Source organism: Halichoerus grypus, chromosome 10, assembly GCF_964656455.1.
Source record: "Halichoerus grypus chromosome 10, mHalGry1.hap1.1, whole genome shotgun sequence".
NCBI classification, from domain to species: Eukaryota; Metazoa; Chordata; class Mammalia; order Carnivora; family Phocidae; genus Halichoerus; species Halichoerus grypus.
Window position 1 is genome coordinate 35980308 of NC_135721.1, and position 19320 is coordinate 35999627.

Consider the following 19320-nt stretch of genomic DNA (forward strand, 5'->3'; position numbering starts at 1 on the left):
ACGCCAGCCTTATTCCCCCCCTTTTTTTTTAAAGATTTTGTTCATTTATTTGACACACACACAGCACAAGCAGGGGAAGCAGCAGGCAGAGGGAGAGAGAGAGAGAAGCAGGCTTCCTGCTGAGCAGGGAGCCCAACGCGGAGCCTGACCCCAGGACCCTGAGATCATGACCTGAGCTGAAGGCAGACACTTAACCAACTGAGCCACCCAGGCTCCCCCCAGCCTTACTTTCTTACACTGATTTTCATTACTGCTCCAACAGATAATTCCATTACTGTACCAACTTAGGTCACTACAAGTTTTTCAATGAATAAATATAACTATTAGGGTTTGTCTTCTAAACTAAAACTCAGGCACCTGGGTGGCTCAGTTAGTTAAGCATCTGCCTTCGGCTCGAGTAGTGATCCCAGGGTCCTGTGATCGAGCCCCACATCAGGCTCCTTCCTCAGCGGGGAGCCTGCTTCTCCTTCTGCCTGCCGCTCCCCCTGCTTGTGAGGTGTTATTTAACCCTCTCCCCACTCCCACCCCATGTCAAATAAATAAATAAAATATTAAAAAAAAAACAAACTAAAACTCATTTTCTAATACAAACTCCGTTTCAAAGTTACAGACCAATTTATTCAATATATACTCTACTGTCCTGTATGAGATCAAAGGATGACAAGGAAACATTCTAGATAATAATCCGCAATTTCTACCTTCCCATATACTTCTATTCACTTCACAGATACATCTAAGAAATTCAGTATACTTACTTCAAGTGTTGTGTTCCCTTGCTTAAATCTATGAGCAGTTCCCAGTATCGTGGGCCTTTTACTTTAATCTGCCAAGATAAATGTGAACACAGTCGACTGAATGTTAAAAAAGTGCTAGTTTGACAAAATGAAACCCACGTTTCTCAGAGGAAATAAAAATAAATAGGCTGGAAAGAAACACTGAAAAGTTAACAAGCTTCATTTCTACATAAAAATGTACGTGAATCAAGTTCTACAGCCATCTAACCTCTCAGTAAAGATCGGCAAGTACAGACCTTCTCTGTTCCCCATGACAATTCCTCCTGGGGCTGCTTTCCTATTTCCTACAGAACACTGAGAAAGCATAGGCTTTTACTTGGCTACCTTTGATGCTATACTATCCTTGCTGAATTAACCTCTTGCACAGATCTCCCTAAATCACATCCCACTTACCTGCTTTAACAGGTGGAGTTCTGGAAGAAGGGTAGGAGCCATCAATTCTTCTTTGGTTTGTTCATACCACTGAGTACCCTTTACAAATGTAAAAGAACAGCCACAATTCACTATGTAGTTAGGGGAAGCTACAAAGAAGAAACATCTCCACTCTGTACTTCTTCTCTCTCCCCACAGTTTCTACACAGATGGTCAAATGGCATTAAATGCTCTCTGGTATCAAGTCTTAAGAGCAAAGTCTACAATCCTTTGCAGGGCCTGCATCCTCTTATACCACCTCATACGCTAGCAATACATATCTGTACTTCTGAGGCCTCTAGGTTTTTGCACATATTGTCTTCTGGGAATGTGCCTCTGCTCAGCTGGCAAATATCAGCCCAAACATTGTGTCTACCATGACAACTTCCCCAACCCTCAACAGCTGGAGGGGGCGTTTCTCCTCAGTTCCCCTGCATTCTACACATACCCCCACACTCTATTCTGACTGCACCCATGGCTGGCTACCCAATGGACAGGAGTCCTTAAGGAATACAACGATGTAATTTTTATACCCCAGAGCCTTTGCATAGTTTTGATGCACAGAAGGTACTTAATAATATTCTGAATGAAGGAAGGATACATGACTTATAATCTGTACATCTAAATCAAGGATCTCTCATCAAATACATGATCTTAAAGCACTCTGCACACAAATCTAGGAATAGTTCTAACTCAACTCATTCTTTAGAACACTTTAGTGAACAAGGACATTTTCAAACTATAGGCTCTAGGGACAAAAGAGCAGCTCGTGACTTCTACAATATTACCCTCATAAACTACAAATGAGCCCAAATGGCCTGGCAGGATGTACAAGAACTTTAGAAGCTTCAATTTTTATAAGAGATTAATTCACTCTGTCATCTTTTAAAGGACATTTTTTAAATATTTTGACCTGCAAAGATGTATGAGTGGTAACAAAATTACAAACAAATGAGGGGAGGAAAGAATTACCTTATAGGTAACTTCTAAAAGGGCATAGCAGGGCATGTTTGTGTCCACATCCACAGGCACTAGAAGCCTTGGTTCTGCAGCCAGCACATACAGGTGCCGCAGAGCCTGGAGATGATACCTGTTCACAGAAAACACAGAGAGGAGGTAACAAGCAGGTGCCAACGGCGTGAGCTCCACAACCATGACAGAAGCTGGTGTTGCTATCTTCCCATGACAGCAATCCTGAAGGAAGATGATGAGATTCAACTAAAAACTGATGGAGAGATTCTCTTCAAAAAATTATAGACACATGATCCGTGACTCAAGAATTCTTTACTTGCATTTTCACAGTTAAGAGGTTTTATAGATGAGGTAAAAATTATCTTAACATGAAAATATTTACTGATAAATTCAACACTTATAAAATCAGTTCTCAAATAATCCTTTAATGCCCCACACAGGCACCTTTTTACCTTCCAAGGGACTTATTTCTATTCTTTGTTTTTCTGACTTAAGGGTTGGTAGGGAGAAGGAAAGCTCTTCTACATATGCATCCCTGTACACAAATACACACACACACCTGGGATCTAGGACACCGAAAACTAATGGGGGAGATTATGAAGTTTTTCTTTCCGTGTGTGTGCTTTTCTGGGTTTTCAAAAAAAAAAAAAATTTTTTTTTAACTTTAAAATTTATATTTTAGCATTTAGACACAAAAAGTTTTTACATTTTAAGATGCCATAAAAGGATAAAATGAGACTTCAAATTTTTCTTTTTAAAGTTTAGTTACAGCAATAGCCTCCCTCTTCCCACCCAAACCTACCCTTTCCTATAAATTAATTAGAATTAAAAGCAGAGGGGGGCTCCTGTTGCTGAACTCTGGGTGCAAGTAAGTGGGGCCTACTGAGAAGAGGACTCCTAAAATGACAAATGTGTCTAGAAGGCTGTGTTCCAAGGCCATTTTTGCTGGCTATAAGCAGGGTCTCCAGAACCAAAGGAGCACACAGCTCTCCTTAAAATTGAAAGTGTTTATGCTTGAAATGAAACCGAATTCTATCTAGGCAAGAGATATGCTTAGATGTACAAAGCAAAGAATGACACAGTGACTCCTGGTGGCAAACTGAACAAAACCAGAGTAATCTGAGAAAAAGTAACTGATGCTCATGGAAACAGTGGCATGGTTCATGCCAAATTCCAAAGCAACCTTCCTGCTAAAGCCACTGGCCACAGAATCTGTGTGATGTTGTACCCCTCAAGGATTTAACCTTACTGAAAAATAAATAAATAAATAAATAAAGGTGTAGATCTGTTCCTGTTTAAAAAAAAAAATTAAAAGCAATCAAGGCCAGAAAAAAAAAGATATTTATCAGTTACATAAAGGCTCTTGGTGCTCACCAAATTAGTGCATTTAAAATAGCTAAATCAAATGATCCTCCCAGCAATATGAAAGTGTGGCTCTTTGTTGTACCCTAACCACTAATTACTGACTTTAACAACTCAAAATGTCTTTCCTAAACTGACAAGCAAGAAACCACTTGTAAGAGTTGCATTAATTTAAGAAGAATATGCTTGTGCTCCATCTATCATCAGAATTTGGATGTCAAATCAGGCCACTTTTATAAAGAGCTAACTTTCGTTTATTATTACTATTTTAAACTACATTACACTAGAGCGTGACAGCTTAGTTACTCTGTTACTGCTCCATCTCTTGATGCTTCTCTTGAGAGATGAGTTGAACACCCTGGTCACCTCGGATGTCACGGGAACATAAGGAGCTATTTTCTCCCCCTCCTCCACATGCAGCAGGAATCAGCTCTGCCTGAAACTACTGGGGAGACTGCAGTGCTCATGGCTGTTTGTGCTCTCAAATGCAGAGCTTCTATACAATCCCACCTTTCCTATGTGTTTGAGGTTCCAGGGCTCACTGCCACTTCTAAGTTGTCTCTGATTCTTGGCTGCATTTTGCTTTTCGTGTCCCTTCTATTTCATTTATACAAAACTTCTCAGCATTTATGTAAAAGAGGGAAAAAGGGAATTCATATAGACACTGCCACTAAATCAGATCAATTTCTCTCTTAGAATTAAACAATTATAGTATAAAACATATCATCTTGCTTCTGTTGGCTACTATCTTTTGTTTGATGAATTTTTCCCTAAAGATAACCCTGTTTGGCCCACTTCTGGGTTCACAGCAGTTCTACTGATTAAAAAATGGTGGAAGACTGATCCTTCAGTTCATCAGATGTCCAAAGTTCTCTTTTGGTCTAATACTTAGAGAGACATTTTAAAAGATTTAGTCAGGAAGATAACTTAGTCCAAAAAGAGAATAAACTAATTTGGAAATGAATCCATGGAACCAAATCATCATCAAATTACCCCCTGGAGACCTTACGAAAGATCACGTTGAAGACAGAATCACTAGACTCACCGGTTGTCAGTGCTGTGAGCTGGGAAGTGCGGGTAAAGCGCACAGAGGAGAGCTGCAATTGAAGAGTTTGACGTACTCAAAGAGTACCTGTGAAACAAATGCAGGAGGTAAAGACGTTATTATACTATGCAAACTTCCAAGGCCTTCTTGAGAATCAGGAAACTGGAGAACTGTGGCAAGGGCCCACTGATGAAATGCCTTGATAGATACACGTGTGTCAACGTTATCAACGTGTCACTTTTCAGTGAGTCTTTAAGCCATTTCAAGATCATCTACTAATGAAAGCAGAAGCAACATCTCACAGATACTAACTTCCAAAACCTGAATTAATAAACATGGTTTTTTAACCGAAAATATCACAGTAGTGAGGACCATGAATGCAATCCTAGAGATTACAGATATTGACAAAGTCATGTATGAAGGACACCACTTCTCCAGTTCTATACATACCTCCTTAGACAATAACAACCCTCACTTCTAAAAATACAGGGTTTGTAACTGGGTGTATCTCAAACCTTTTTGTTTCTGTAAAGCCTGAGCATTTCCTTAAAATGATGGACTAAGTGAAAAAGGTATAAGTTATCATAAAAAGTTACAATGAATGTATAAACAACTATTCCTCCAAGTACAAATAGCTTTTTTTCTTATCAATGTGATAAACTTATTTTTATAGAGGCCACATACTTTTTTTTTTTAAGATTTTATTTATTTATTTGACAGAGAGAGACACAGTGAGAGAGGGAACACAAACAGGGGGAGTGGGGGAGGGAGAAGCAGACTCCCCGCCGAGCAGGGAGCCCGATGCGGGGCTCGATACTCTTAATAAAATCTTTTGAGATTTTCCTTATATTATTTTACTGTTGCTCAAACTCTGCATGGCAAACAAGCAGATTACTCTAAAGTTCTAACGTTTTTCTTACAAATATTTTGAAATAAAAATAGTACCAGACATCACATAAAACCACTGTTGCAGATAACCAATATAGATATATACTTTATTATATACATTCACATGCACACACACACATACATATCCCCAAGTCTTTATCTATTTTAATAATTAAGGTATCAAGTAAGAACTTAGCATTTATCATATATACACATACTTAAGGAATTAGGAAGAAGAGATTTCAAAATTTATGTAAGGAAATACATCTATTTTCACATGTGCATAAAATAGGCCATTGTCTCTTTACCATTTCAACAAAACCAAAATCCAAAGATAAACGTTAGATATTGTTAGAAATTTTGAGATTAAACATAGGATATGGTTATGCAATGAGAAATTTAAATGTTGTCACAGAGTACACATAACCATTTAAAGACCAGGAATCATTAGAAAAGCAGAGCAGAGTAGGAGAAAATCTACTCAATATGAAAGCAGAGGAAATATGGTCACAGTGTAAAACAATGAAAAATAAGATTGAATAAGATTGAGTATACTGGAATTGAAATTTTAAAAAAAGAGTACGAGAACAAGAGAGATGCAGGGGTTTATTTGGAAAGGAAAATAAGTTTTCAAAAATCATAAATAAGAAGAATTTTCATATTAAGATTTCCTTAACCATTCTTAATTCTAAACAATTAAAGAAAGAACAATTTGGGGCACCTGGGTGGCTCAGTCATTAAGCGTCTACCTTCGGCTCAGGTCATGATCCCAGGGTCCTGGGATCAAGCCCCGCATCAGGCTCCCTGCTCTGCGGGAAGCCTGCTTCTCCCTCTCCCACTCCCCCTGCTTGTGTTCCCTCTCTCACTGTCTCTCTATCAAAATAAATAAAATACTGAATGAAAGAAAGAACAATTGTACAAAACCTGTTAAAAGAGAAAGCACACCTTTCTGATAATCCTTACTTTTTATACTTCTAGAAAAGTGAGCTCCAATATTTAATTCAGTCTTACAGAAGAGAGGAAAATAAAACTATATGACTTGTAGAAATTCTATCAATTGACCAAGGTCACATAAACTAAAGCTAAATAAATGAAACAATACACCATATTCACAGATTGACAGACTCAATATTATAACAGATTTCAATTCCTCTCAAACCAATATATAGACTCAATGCAATTCTGATCAGTATTTTATCAGGTCATTTAGTGTGGAAAATCATACACAAATTCCAATTTTTACACAAAAATTCAAGGAGCCAAGAACAGAAAAACACACTTTTGAAGAAGAAATCCCAGTTTGGAAGATTTATTCTTCCTAACATCAAGACTTATTATAAAGCTACAATTATTAAGGCTGTGGTACTGTGCAAGTATAGAAAACTAGACCAGCTGAACAGAATGGCCCAGAAATAAATGTACGTATATGGACACTTAATTTATACTAAAAATGGTATTGCAGAACAGTGGAGAAAAGATAAACTTTTCAATAATAGTGGGGCATCAATTATCAAAAAATCATACAGAAAAATCAGGTACAGGTAGATTTTATATCCAAATGTGAATGGAAAAGCTAAAAAACTTGTAAAAAATAAAGAGAGTATCTTCATTTGGGGGAGGGGAGTAAGGAAATATTTCATCAGAAGGACAAAACGTACAAACCATAAAAGAAAAATGTTCATAACTTTGTTCATCAAAAGACACCATTAAGAGAGTTAAAAGGTGAACCACACAGCAGGACAAGGTAAGTACAACACATAAGAGTGACAAAGGGTTCAGGATCATAATGATAAACCAATACAGAACAGTCAGACGAACAGAAACAGAGAGTAGAACAGATACTGTCAGGGGCTGGGGGAAGGGGGCAAGAAGGAGCTGTTGATTAAAGGGGACAGAACTTCAATTCTGCAAGGTGAAAAAGTTCTGGCGATTGGTGAATACACTTACTACTACTGAACTGCACATTCAGAGATGATTAAGAAGATAAATTTTATGTTATGCGTATATTACCACAAATAAAATTTTTACATAAATAAGCCAATATGAAAATGGGTAGCAGGAGACTTAGACATCACAAAAGGAGATTCCCAGTTAGGCATTAAGGATATAAAAGGTGCTAAATATCATTATTCAGAGAAATGGAAACTAAAACCACAACTACTACCAGATGGCAAAATTAAAAAGACTAACAATAAAACAAGTGTTGAGAAGGATGGGGAGCAACTGGAACGGCATACAACACTGATGGGTATATTTGGAGCACCGACGGTATTATCTACAGAAGTTAAGCATACATACACACTCACAGATCCACACATAGATCTATATACAACAAAATCAAAGACATGTACAAGAATATTCATAACAGCCCCAAACTAGAAACAACACACCCATCACGAGCAGAGTAGATCGATAACTGTGGTATAATCATACAATGGAATTCAACAGAAAGAAACAGGAATAGATCATTGCTACATGCAACACAGATGCATCTCAAATAATGTTGAGCTAAAGAAGTACAGTTGACCCCTGAACAATGTCAGGGTTAGAGGTACCAATCACCCTGCACAGTCAAAAGTCTATGAATAACTTATGACTTCCCCAAAGCTTAACTAATAGCCTACTGTTGACTGGAAGCCTTACCGGTAACATAAACAGTAGATAAACACATATTTTGTATGTTATATGTACTATATGGTGTACTCTTACAATAAAGTAAGCTACAGAAAAGAAAATATTAGGAAAATTAAGGAAGACAAAATATATTTACAGGACTGTACTGTGTTTGACCAAAACAACAGTGTGTATGTGGACCTACACAGTTCAAACCATGCTGGTCAAGGGTCAACTCTAAGTATGAAATAATACACAGTGTATGATTCCATTTGAATTTCAAAAACAGGCAAAGCCAGTCCAAGGTGTTAGGAGACTAAATAGTGATTATCTTTGGGTAGAAGTGAAGTAATAGTTAACAGGAGAGGCATAGCAGGGCTAGAGACAGGTATTCTGAGTTCTTATCTACATGGTAGTCTACAGGGAAGTCTTATAAGTAAGATGAGGTGGTCAGGAATGACAGATGCTGGAAAGAGAGCAAAGAAGGGGAAAACTAAGAAACTCTCAGGACTTGATGACCAATACTGTTCATAACCTTTATGAGAGAGTAGTTCAGTAGAAGGTCAAAGTCATTAAACAGTGGGGAACAAGAGGTGATGCACTGAAGAACTGAGTACCGACTCTTCTGCAAATATACAGCGAGGATGGTAACTCTACTAAGTAAGGCATAAACTGATGGCTAAACTTAAAAAAAAAAAGCCCTTTTAAAGTGTAACAATGCTCCCCAATATGCTAAAAGATAGGCAGGATCAAAAATTTTCAAGTATCTTCAAAACCAAAATAAATCACTTATAGATCTTGTTCATGAGATCGTTTCATTAAACAGAAAATATATATTCATTTACCTTCCTCCTCCCAGAAAGAGAAGTCCAAGGGCCATGTGATGGGCTAAGTGGAAACCATAGTTCATTTCACCACCTGTTTTCATGTGTAAGAAGCGACAAAGCTGCAAAACCTTTAGGTTCCCCGAGCCAGCCATTACCATGGCAAGAGAGAGCAGCACCACACTCAGGCAGGTTTCTAGGTTGTAAGGACCTGTCTGGAAATGCAAAAAAGACAACATACTACAACTGCAGTATTAGACTATAAATACAACTTTAAAAAATCTGTAAAAACAAAAATTTTCTCTGATTATGATATTTAAGTTATGTAGAAAATTCAGAAAATAAATATCAAAAGGAAATAACAATTCCTTGGAATACTAACACCCAAAGAGAACTGCCATAAATATTTTGGCCTTTCCCTAAATTTTTTCCTGTATCTTATGAATTTTTTTTCAAATGAAATTGAGATATTATTATACATGATATTTTTAACTTTTTAAATCTATTATATATAAACAATCTTTACTCATAAAAATTCTTACACAAGTTTGATAGCTCCATTGTATAACAATGTCCAGATACCCAATAATCAAATGTAACCTACTTTCAGACTTCTTGATTTTCCAGTTTTCTCATATCATACATAATGTCGCACAGATCTGTGTAGTTTTATCACGAAATAAAATCTTACAATCTCCCGTCATTAGAGCAGCAATGCCTCAAAAGGAATTGCATTTTTACTAAGCGCTAATTTTTTTTTTAAAAAAAGCAGTTACTAATAATCAGTCCTGAGACAGAATGGCATAGGGTATGACAATCCATGAAGGATATGGTTTTTGCTATCACAAGAATTAGAGACCTGTACATCCTTCAAGGGTCAGCATACTTCCACCTAATTAATACCTCAGAACACAAAAACAAAGATGAGCCAAAACTTCAAATCTCCCATTCTAAATTCAAACAAACTGTAGAGATACTTAACAACACATAAGTAACTGAATTATCAGTGAATTTTCTTTAAGTTCAATTTTATTCCCAAGGAGAATAATCATAAAAAGACTTACTACAGAAGCATTAGGTGCAGACAAATAAGTCATAAAATCTTTTGCAAATTTATGCTGGAAAAACAAAAGAAAAAAGTCTGAGGTTAAAAGAAGCATATCAACACTTTAAAAAAGAGAACAGAGTAAACTAAGATCCTTCTTACCAAACAATTAAACGCTGATAAGTTTTCTGAGCCAGCAAATCGAAAACCCAGAGACAAACAGGCTCCTGCAATTATGTAGACATGTGCTTGCCTGAAAACAGATTACAAGAAATTTAAAACTGCCATTATTTTGCTTTAAAATTCATTATTACTATTTTCTGGGGGTAAAAATAATAAATATTCCTGTTCTCAAAACTAGTTTATATTCTTCTGGGAATGCTCAACTGTGCCTCTATTCCATCAGCAGATTTCTTCAGCAGAAGGACCATGCAGCCCTTACTGATAAAGTGTGCCTCTTGACTGTGTGTTTCACACACAGCAAGAAGATAATTTTTTAAAATAACTGCCAAATTTTTTAATGAAAAGGATAAAAGAGGAATATGTACAAGTTAAATCTCTGACACTGTTTTTTGAGGGCAAGAGCTCTACACTTCAGAGACCTAAACAAAAAACAACGAAAAAATCAACTCTGTGAGCATCTGATAAGCAACAGTTAGAAACATGGGGGATTCAGAATTACTCAAATCAAGGACAGCACTTCTCCTACATAGTATATTTCTATTTATCCATGAGAGATGCTACGTTAGCTCATTTGATTTACATATTTCCTGACTTACGACAAAGTTTCCAAATTCAAATCCTCTGAGCAAGGCAATTCAATTTCACTGAGAGAGATACTATTTTCTCTTATAATCTGTCAAGAGAGAAAGCAAGAATACCTGGACATTAATATTCAAGTTACAAATATTAAATGATTTGAAAAATAACATACTGCTTTTGGGGCGCCTGGGTGGTTCATCCGACTCTTGATTTCGGCTCAGGTCATGAGCTCAGGGTTGTGATATCAAGCCCTGCACAGGGCTCTGCACTGGGCATGAAGCCTGCTTCAGATTCTCTCCCTCTCCCTCTGCCCTCCCCCCAGGACCCTTCACCAAAAAAAAAAAAGAAAAGAAAAAGAACATACTGCTTTTCGTGGCCATAATTATATATAATAAGCCATTTTATTCAAAGACATATATTTTAATCACATTGAATGCAATCCAATTTCAAATCTAAGACAGACCCAACAATGACTGAATAGGACTGAATGTGTATGAACTGGAGGACTGAAGTGTATTCTGAGTCAGTAACAGGGTGATATTATTTCATACCAGTGAACTGAAATGCAAAGATGACTATAGAATAGGGCTGGAGCAAGAATATGGGAAAGCAGTAGGGAGAGGGAAAAAAGCAACCGGAAAGAACTCTAATCAGAGTTCTTATTCATGAGATACTTCTTATTCATGAGATATTTTTAGCCTTACGCCTACCAGAGTAGGGTTAGTCACTAGATTAGTTACCCAAGCTAAACTAAACCATCAATATGTTAGGGGCGCCTGGGTGGCTCAGTTAGTCTGCCTTCGGCTCAGGTCACGATCCCAGGGTCCTGGGATCGAGCCCCACGTCGGGCTCTCTGCTCAGCAGGAAGCCTGCTTCTCCCTCTCCCACTCCCCCTGCTTGTGTTCCCTCTCTCACTGTCTCTGTCAAATAAATAAATAAAATATTAAAAAAAATAAATAAACCATCAATATGTTAATCTATAACTACTGTTTAGAAACACATCCCTTTCCTTATAGTGTAAGTAGTAAATAAAACTTTATCAAAATTAAATTTGATTTAAATTACCCAATTAAATCATTTAATTAAGTAACTTTAAATTAAATTTTAAAAATTCTTCTTATAAACTTTTAGAAGACTCTTTAGAAGAGTAATATTTCAGGATGCTTTCTATAATAAACCAATAAATATTCTAAACTCACTTATGACCCAATCTTATGTACTGAATATCACCAAATCAAAAAACTTGAAATACCTTTTCTCTTTGATAATCTCAATGAGGTAAGCAATTATGCTGGCTGTGTAATATAGGCTGATAACTACTTCCATCCTTCTTCCTTCCTCTACAGACTTTATTTTTAATTTTGAATGTTATTTACTCAGAAATTGAGTGACATTCTGAAAAACTGATATAACTCCAAAGTGAGTAATTTATATATACATAGATAACCTAATTATAACATTTATATAAAGTGTTTATTATAACATTATATAGGAATGGAATATTTCTATTTTGACAGCAGGCATTTATAAGCTCCTTTTGTCTTCAAAACTGGAGCTTAAGGCCTAGGTTCAGCAGGGCCCACACTGGCTCTGTGACAACGAGCAATTTTCTTGACTGCTCTGTGTCTCGTCTGTAAAATGAGCACAGTAAATGCCTACCTTCTTGGTTCCCGTGAGAATTAGAAGACTCAATCTACTCAAGGCTCTTAAAATTAATGCCTGCTACATAGTAAGTCTTAAGTGTTAGCTGCTATCATCACCATCATCAATCTGTGTACTATAACACTATACTTGATCATAAACCATTAAAAAGCACCACTAAGAACCTGGGTTGTAAATAATTGGGGGAGGAGAGGGAGAACTCCTCCTCAATCTGGTCCTTGTCATCTTTCCTATGGTCTCCTAAAGTTTAAAAAAAAAAAAATCAAAAATATAAGGAGTAATCAAAGGGAGAAATGTAATCCTTTAAGGGCAAGGTAAAACATCCAGGAAATGAACAAGGAAAGACCACCAAACTCCTCTGTCTTGTACGGGTACAATGCATAACTCTTAAGATCTGAAGTCCTACTAGCTAGTTTTAGTTTTACCTTAGCTTTTAATAGCTGGGTGACTCTGGACCCCCAGTCTGCCTTCTTTCAATTAAGAGTACACTGTAACAGTGTAACAGTACCTCTCGCTACTAAGTGCTAGCTGCTAGGAAGGAAAGATGGAAAAGACACAGTAGCTGACTTTGAGGCGTTCAGTCTAATGGATGCACAGACACACTGGTAACAAACAATAGCACATTGTTCCCACCCATGCACTGAGGGCAGTACTTGAACAAGTCACAGTACAGCACTGCCTAAGAGCATAACACAACGTTGTATAGTAACACTTGTAATGAAGGAAAAAGTGCTATGAAGACGTTAGTTGTTGTTATTTTAGATGTGCCTTAAGTCCAAACAAACAAAAAAGCAGTTTACAAAGTGACCTTTTTAATACCTCTTTTAACACTAGGTTGTACCCTACAACGGGCCTTGCTACAGAATCAATGAGATGAGTGGGTGAAAACTAGGAGAAGTGGAGAGTGATAGGAAGTATCAATGAACAGAACTGTGAACTTGTTATATGTATTTGGGGATCCCTGATATAAACAAGGCCAAATTTAAAAATATTAAGTCTGAAGTAAAAGAAATACCAGAAAGAAACTATAAATTAAAAGTCCAAGGACCACATGTCCACAAAAGTTAAAAAGAGATCTCTGACATGGATCTTCCCTTTCTGTTCTAGAATACAGTCATTTGTGTACATGCTTAACTTTGTAAACTAAACTTAGTAAATGTACTAGAGTTTCTTGAGGACAGTCCACATTTCAGATGCATGTTAAATGTAGCCTAGAGTTTAGCATTTACAGAGGTCATTTACAGAAGATCAACAAATATGTACTGAATGAAGGAATGGGGGGAAAAAGTGTAATTTTATACTACAATATAGATTTTAAAGGGCATTTTCAGAAAGAACTGACATCTCTGACATCCAGATGTACTAGGAGATAAAATTCTGGTGACAAATGGCAGAGTCAATTAAAACAACTCTTCCTCACCTGTTTCACATTAATGGTTAACAAACTGGAAGAATCAAACAAACACAAATATATCTAGGAGTTCAGGTAATGGATGAATAAACTATCAGACTGACTCTCTTGCAGAAAACAAGTATACACTCTGGGCAAAATATAAAAATTAATTATCATGGCAGGGGTCAGCAAACTTTTCCTTAAAGGGCCAAAGAGTAAACATTTCTGGGTTGTAGACCATATAGTATCTAAAGCAACTCCCGATTTCTGCTGTTGTAACACAAAAGCAGCTATACGTAATAAGTAAATGAATGACATGGCTGTGTTCTGGTAAAACTTTACTTATAAAAACAGGTGGATCATAGTTCCCCAATCCTTGACCTAAAGGCACTAGAGATCAAACAAAAGCAAGCAGTTTCTAGAGGAGAGGTGACACTTAGAAGACAGGAAAACTAGTGCGTAAGTTTCCTTTTTCATGGCTTCTGGCCTGAGGGCAGGTCCTAGTCTGTGCCATAAAGGGCAGCTTAATTAGGATAAAAACATCAAAAATACTTTTTTAAGGTACTTTGGTATATTTAATTTTTTTTTTTAAAGATTTTTATTTATTTATTGAGAGAGAGAGAATGATAGAGAGAGAGCATGAGAGGGAGGAGGGTCAGAGAGAGAAGCAGACTCCCTGCTGAGCAGGGAACCCGATTGCAGGACTCGATCCTGGCACTCCAGGATCATGACCTGAGCCGAAGGCAGTCGCTTAACCAACTGAGCCACCCAGGCGCCCGGTATATTTAATTTTTAATACTACAATTTCTCAGGATCTGGGGCCAAAAGAGAAGACTGTGGTCTGTGGTCAGCACACAATCTTGAAGTTCCCATGTTTTCAAGAATACTATAATTATCAATATTGCCTTTATTAAAAAAGTATTTTACAGGGTTTTGTAAAATCCCACAAGAAACTGTAATTTATGCCATTAAAGATACAACAATGTTTATTATATATACTCACTTGAGGAACGTTGCTATCAACCCACTTGGAATTTGGTAAAATATCATCCCACAGAATCAGGCATCGAGCAAGTGTCTTAAAAATGTAACAGAGAAAAAATCAATTAGAGTAGGCAAAGTTCATAGATTTTATAACAATGATCATATTAAATAATGTAAAAATCAGTTCCCAACTGATGGCAATTTTGAAAAATACAGTACATAATATCAACCTAAGCTAAACTCATTAAAATAAATTGAAGTTTAGATTTTAACACACAAAAAAACCCTACAATTGAGTTAATTGTTATTAAAGTTTAAAGGACTTTTAAACACTTGCTTCATAAAAGAAAAATCACAAAGAATCTTAGCACTGTCTATATAACTTAAAAGCTTTCATATGCTAAAAACTTACACGTTTAAACATTAAAGAATAAAGGGAAAACATAGGCAATTATGTCAAATAGTTAGTCATTAATAATACCCTTAATAGTAATGCTGCATCCTTAATAATGAAAGAATGTAAAATAAAGCAGCCCTAGCCACTTACTGCTTGTTGAATAATGTAAGAAGTTGAAATGTCAACTCCTAGCATTATATAGCAACATGGTTGTGTTTCCTGGCATTCCTACAAGGTACATTTGGGAAATTTCAAAAGAATACTATCAATTACATCTAGATGATGGATTAATAGTAAAAGGCTCCCCTATAGAAACATTTATATTCACAAGCTAAACTTGAGAAACACAGACAGACTCCTAATGTTAGCAGAAAGAAAAAATTACAAAGTACCATACCCTAAGCAAGAGAAATTCTGGCTTCACAAAGTCTAGCAAATACATGGTGTCAGGAGCACGAAGCCAATCTGCAATAGATCTGTTGGTGGAGGATATCAGTAGGCATTATTGCTCAACTAGAGAACAAAAAAATCAGGAATCCCAAGACAGGTTTCAAAACACTTCTCCCCACTCCATACACTACCCTATTTGCTTTCCATAGTACTTTATACCCTCTAATACAGTATTTGTCATGTATTAATGTCCGTCCTATGACAACATATGCTTTATGAAAACAGATATTTTTAAGTTTTGTTTTGTTCACTGAAACATCTCCATTACCAAGAAAGCACTAACATACATATTCATCAAAATAGATGAAAAATACCTGTTTTTAACCATTTTGTTAATTTTACATACATTCACTTTTTCTAACAAGGGAAATTCACAATACTGAAAAAATTCTTGAATCTTAAAATATTTTTTAACTTAAAAGACTTAAAATTTAAAACATAGTTTAATGTCTCCTACCCAACTTATTCTTCTATGTAAAATGTAAAAGAATAAATGCCAAAAGTCTACTTTTAAGTGTCCAGCACTAATTACTGGGAGTTGGGAAGGAAGCTGGTATGATTATTAGGCAAGTTCCTGAACTAAGCAGAAATCATTTTTATAAATGGCAACCAAGAATAGAATAATGTTACGTGATTCTGACTTAACCAATCCTCAAATAACATGCATAATTCATGAAAAGGAATTTGGGCATTTTCTGATTGTCAGTGACATCAACTATAAAACAAAAATAAAGATTGGCAATTATATTGTCAAAGATTAAAACAGCAAAATATATTGTTTCTAGATAAAAATCTGTATAACGTGAGTACTGGAGAGAATAAAAATCAGGTTAATCCAGTACAAGGAAAATAAACACATTAAGATAATTTAGTTTTACTACTGAGGTCAGAAAGGAAGTCACACTATCATGGCAAGGGGTGAAGAGGGGGGATGTGATACCTGTTATTGGTTTTTAAGTAGATCATAGCCAAAGCTAGAGTGGCACCTGGACAAGTTACATCCACATTTATGGTATCTCCTTCCTATCAAAAAAAAAAAGTTTATTTATGTAAAAAAAATTCTGAATTATTACAAATTCTTCTGAATACTAGCCTATGCTTAAAATTAACAGATTACAAATGTTGGTAAGAAAATTACTATTTTCAAATTAACTCTTAGCTTCCAGAATTTTGATCTGTTGCTTTATTTTGGACTTACTTTGATTTGATAACTTGGAGATTTATGCTTCTCCCTATGCATTCCTGCTTGAAAGCGCCTATGACCTCCAACCATGTACTGATAAAGCTGCTCAGGCACATTGAGATCAGACATACCTATCAAATTACTGCCATGCTGGAAAATGAAATAACAAACATATGAAAGGAAATCTTATGGATTAAGATTCATAACACATACCCATGACAAATAAAAGAATGAACTAACTTCAAGCAAGGTATTTTGGGTTTTTTAAATTAAAATTAAATTAAAATAACTATATTATTATATTATTCTAAATAACTAATAATTATTCACATTAAGAATTACAATACTTAGGGGCACCTGGGTGGCTCAGTAGATTGAGCGTCCAACTCTTGATTTCGGCTCAGGTCATGATCTCAGGGTTGTGAGATCAAGCCCCACATTGGGCTCATGCTCAGCAGGGAGTATGCTGGAGATTCTCTCTCTCCCTCTACCTCTGTCCCTCCCCCTGAACACACTAGCGCACACGCTTTCTCTCCCTCTAAAATAAGAAATAAATCTTTAAAAAAAAAAAAAGAGGGGCGCCTGGGTGGCTCAGTTGGTTAAGCGACTGCCTTCGGCTCAGGTCATGATCCTGGAGTCCCGGGATCGAGTCCCGCATCGGGCTCCCTGCTCAGCGGGGAGTCTGCTTCTCCCTCTGACCCTCCCCCCTCTCATGTGCTCTCTCTCTCTCTCTCATTCTCTCTCAAATAAATAAATAAAATCTTAAAAAAAAAAAAAAAAAAGAATTACAATACTTATATGTTCAAGTTAATACTTTCATTTCATAAAATAAAGGCTTCAAAATACAGTTAATTACTAACAATAAAAGAAAATATTAGGTATATAAATGAAACTTGAACTACAAACATCTGAGTCCTTTCATTATTGTATCTATGAACTATTTTAGCAACAATAAGTATAATATGAACTTATTGAACACTTACTGTTTCAGGTACTATTCTGTGTGTTTAACATGGATTAATTTACCTAATATGACAATTCTACCAAATAGCTACTATTTTACAGATAAGGAAAGTGAGGCACACACAAAGCCCAAGGTTACAAAGCTAGTAATTGGCAGGGTTGGATATAAACAAGGATATAAAACAATCCATGGAGTTGCTTAGCCACTAGACAATACTGTAGTTAAAGGACATGACTCACTGGTCAGAACCAAATCAATGCCCCAATTCCCAGTATGCTGCTTTTCCATTGTACCATCTGCTTCTTTAGTTCATGTGTCAAGTGTGAAGAACCAAAAACCTAACAGACAGTGAACTTTCTTTTTATAATTTAGTTTCAGTATAACACTGTATTGGTGGTTCTTAAGGAACCCACATTCCAGGTAACTCAGTCATTTGATCAAATGTTTCTGATAATTCTACACTATGTCTCATGGATGTGATTAAAGATGGAACAAAGTGGGGACGCCTGGGTGGCTCAGTCGTTAAGCGTCTGCCTTCAGCTCAGGCCATGATCCCAGGGTCCTGGGATCGAGTCCCGCATCGGGCTCCCTGCTCAGCGGGAAGCCTGCTTCTCCCTCTCCCACTCCCCCTCTTTGTGTTCCTGCTCTCGCTATGTCTCTCTCTCTCTCAAAAAAATAAATAAAATCTTAAAAAAAAAAAAAAAAAAAAAAAAAAAAAAAAAAAAAGATGGAACAAAGTGATACTGTATTCTGTTACAAAGCAAATACTACTGTGACAACATTCTGAGATCCCAGTGAATACCAAGATGCCAAAAGAAGGTCATGGTTTATCTCTAACAACTACTATGGACACTTAAAGCTCCCCATCATACACAACTTTCTTTTTTCTGTCTGAGGGGGCTATCACTTCATCTTACATCTTTAATTCTTCAAGATATTTCATTCCCTGAACATTTACATCTAAGCCAGGGGGATAAAAACTTTTAAGCCCTACTCTTCACTACAAATTCTCTCCATTTCCAAATCTAGCACTTTTTGAAAAATATCCAGAAAGAAAAAAAAGCTGAGAATCAGGTTAAGTCACAGTAAGGCAGAGTGGTATTCAGAGTTAAGTGTCAAGATCATTTGTCTCAACATGCAGATGTCATAACTGAAGCATCTGAAGGCACAGAGAATGCTTACCCCCAAGCAAACCATGCCCAGAGCCAAGCCGGCAGCTAAAGAGTAAGACTCCCTGTCAGTGCAGTATTCCATTTCAGGACCAGGGGGCCGTCCTATAAAATAGAAAATAACACAGTTCAAGCTGGCCTACTGGCCTCTTAAAATTCTATCATAAATTTTAGAATTAGCTTTCTAGTAAGTTGCATAAGAACCATGGAGTCAATACAACCCCACTCAGAAAGATATGACATTATCACAAATGGTATGCACAACTGTTGGTTTACTACAAAGCAAAGCCCAAAATGGTTCCTTTAATGTACCAATTTGAAAGGATTGACTTTTAGACACAATGGAACCTGGGGTTTTATTAAGAAAAAAAAAAAAAAAAACAAAACTATTTGACCACTTCA

General features: G+C 36.4%; 1 protein-coding gene across 5 annotated transcripts in view; it reads right to left on the bottom strand.

The window, feature by feature from the left end:
• Positions 1-19320, bottom strand: part of ANAPC1 (anaphase promoting complex subunit 1) — a 92886-nt gene that overhangs the window by 17987 nt on the left and 55579 nt on the right. For all 5 annotated transcript variants that reach the window (XM_078056289.1, XM_036106481.2, XM_036106482.2 and 2 more), the window contains 13 exons: positions 18932-19023; positions 16801-16935; positions 16543-16625; positions 15550-15628; positions 14775-14849; positions 10734-10810; positions 10117-10207; positions 9974-10027; positions 8931-9124; positions 4585-4671; positions 2178-2295; positions 1188-1265; positions 756-823 (listed from right to left, as the gene is read on the bottom strand). In XM_078056289.1, coding sequence (XP_077912415.1) covers positions 756-823; positions 1188-1265; positions 2178-2295; positions 4585-4671; positions 8931-9124; positions 9974-10027; positions 10117-10207; positions 10734-10810; positions 14775-14849; positions 15550-15628; positions 16543-16625; positions 16801-16935; positions 18932-19023 — 1231 coding nt within the window. The remainder of the gene's footprint in view (positions 1-755; positions 824-1187; positions 1266-2177; positions 2296-4584; positions 4672-8930; positions 9125-9973; positions 10028-10116; positions 10208-10733; positions 10811-14774; positions 14850-15549; positions 15629-16542; positions 16626-16800; positions 16936-18931; positions 19024-19320) is intronic.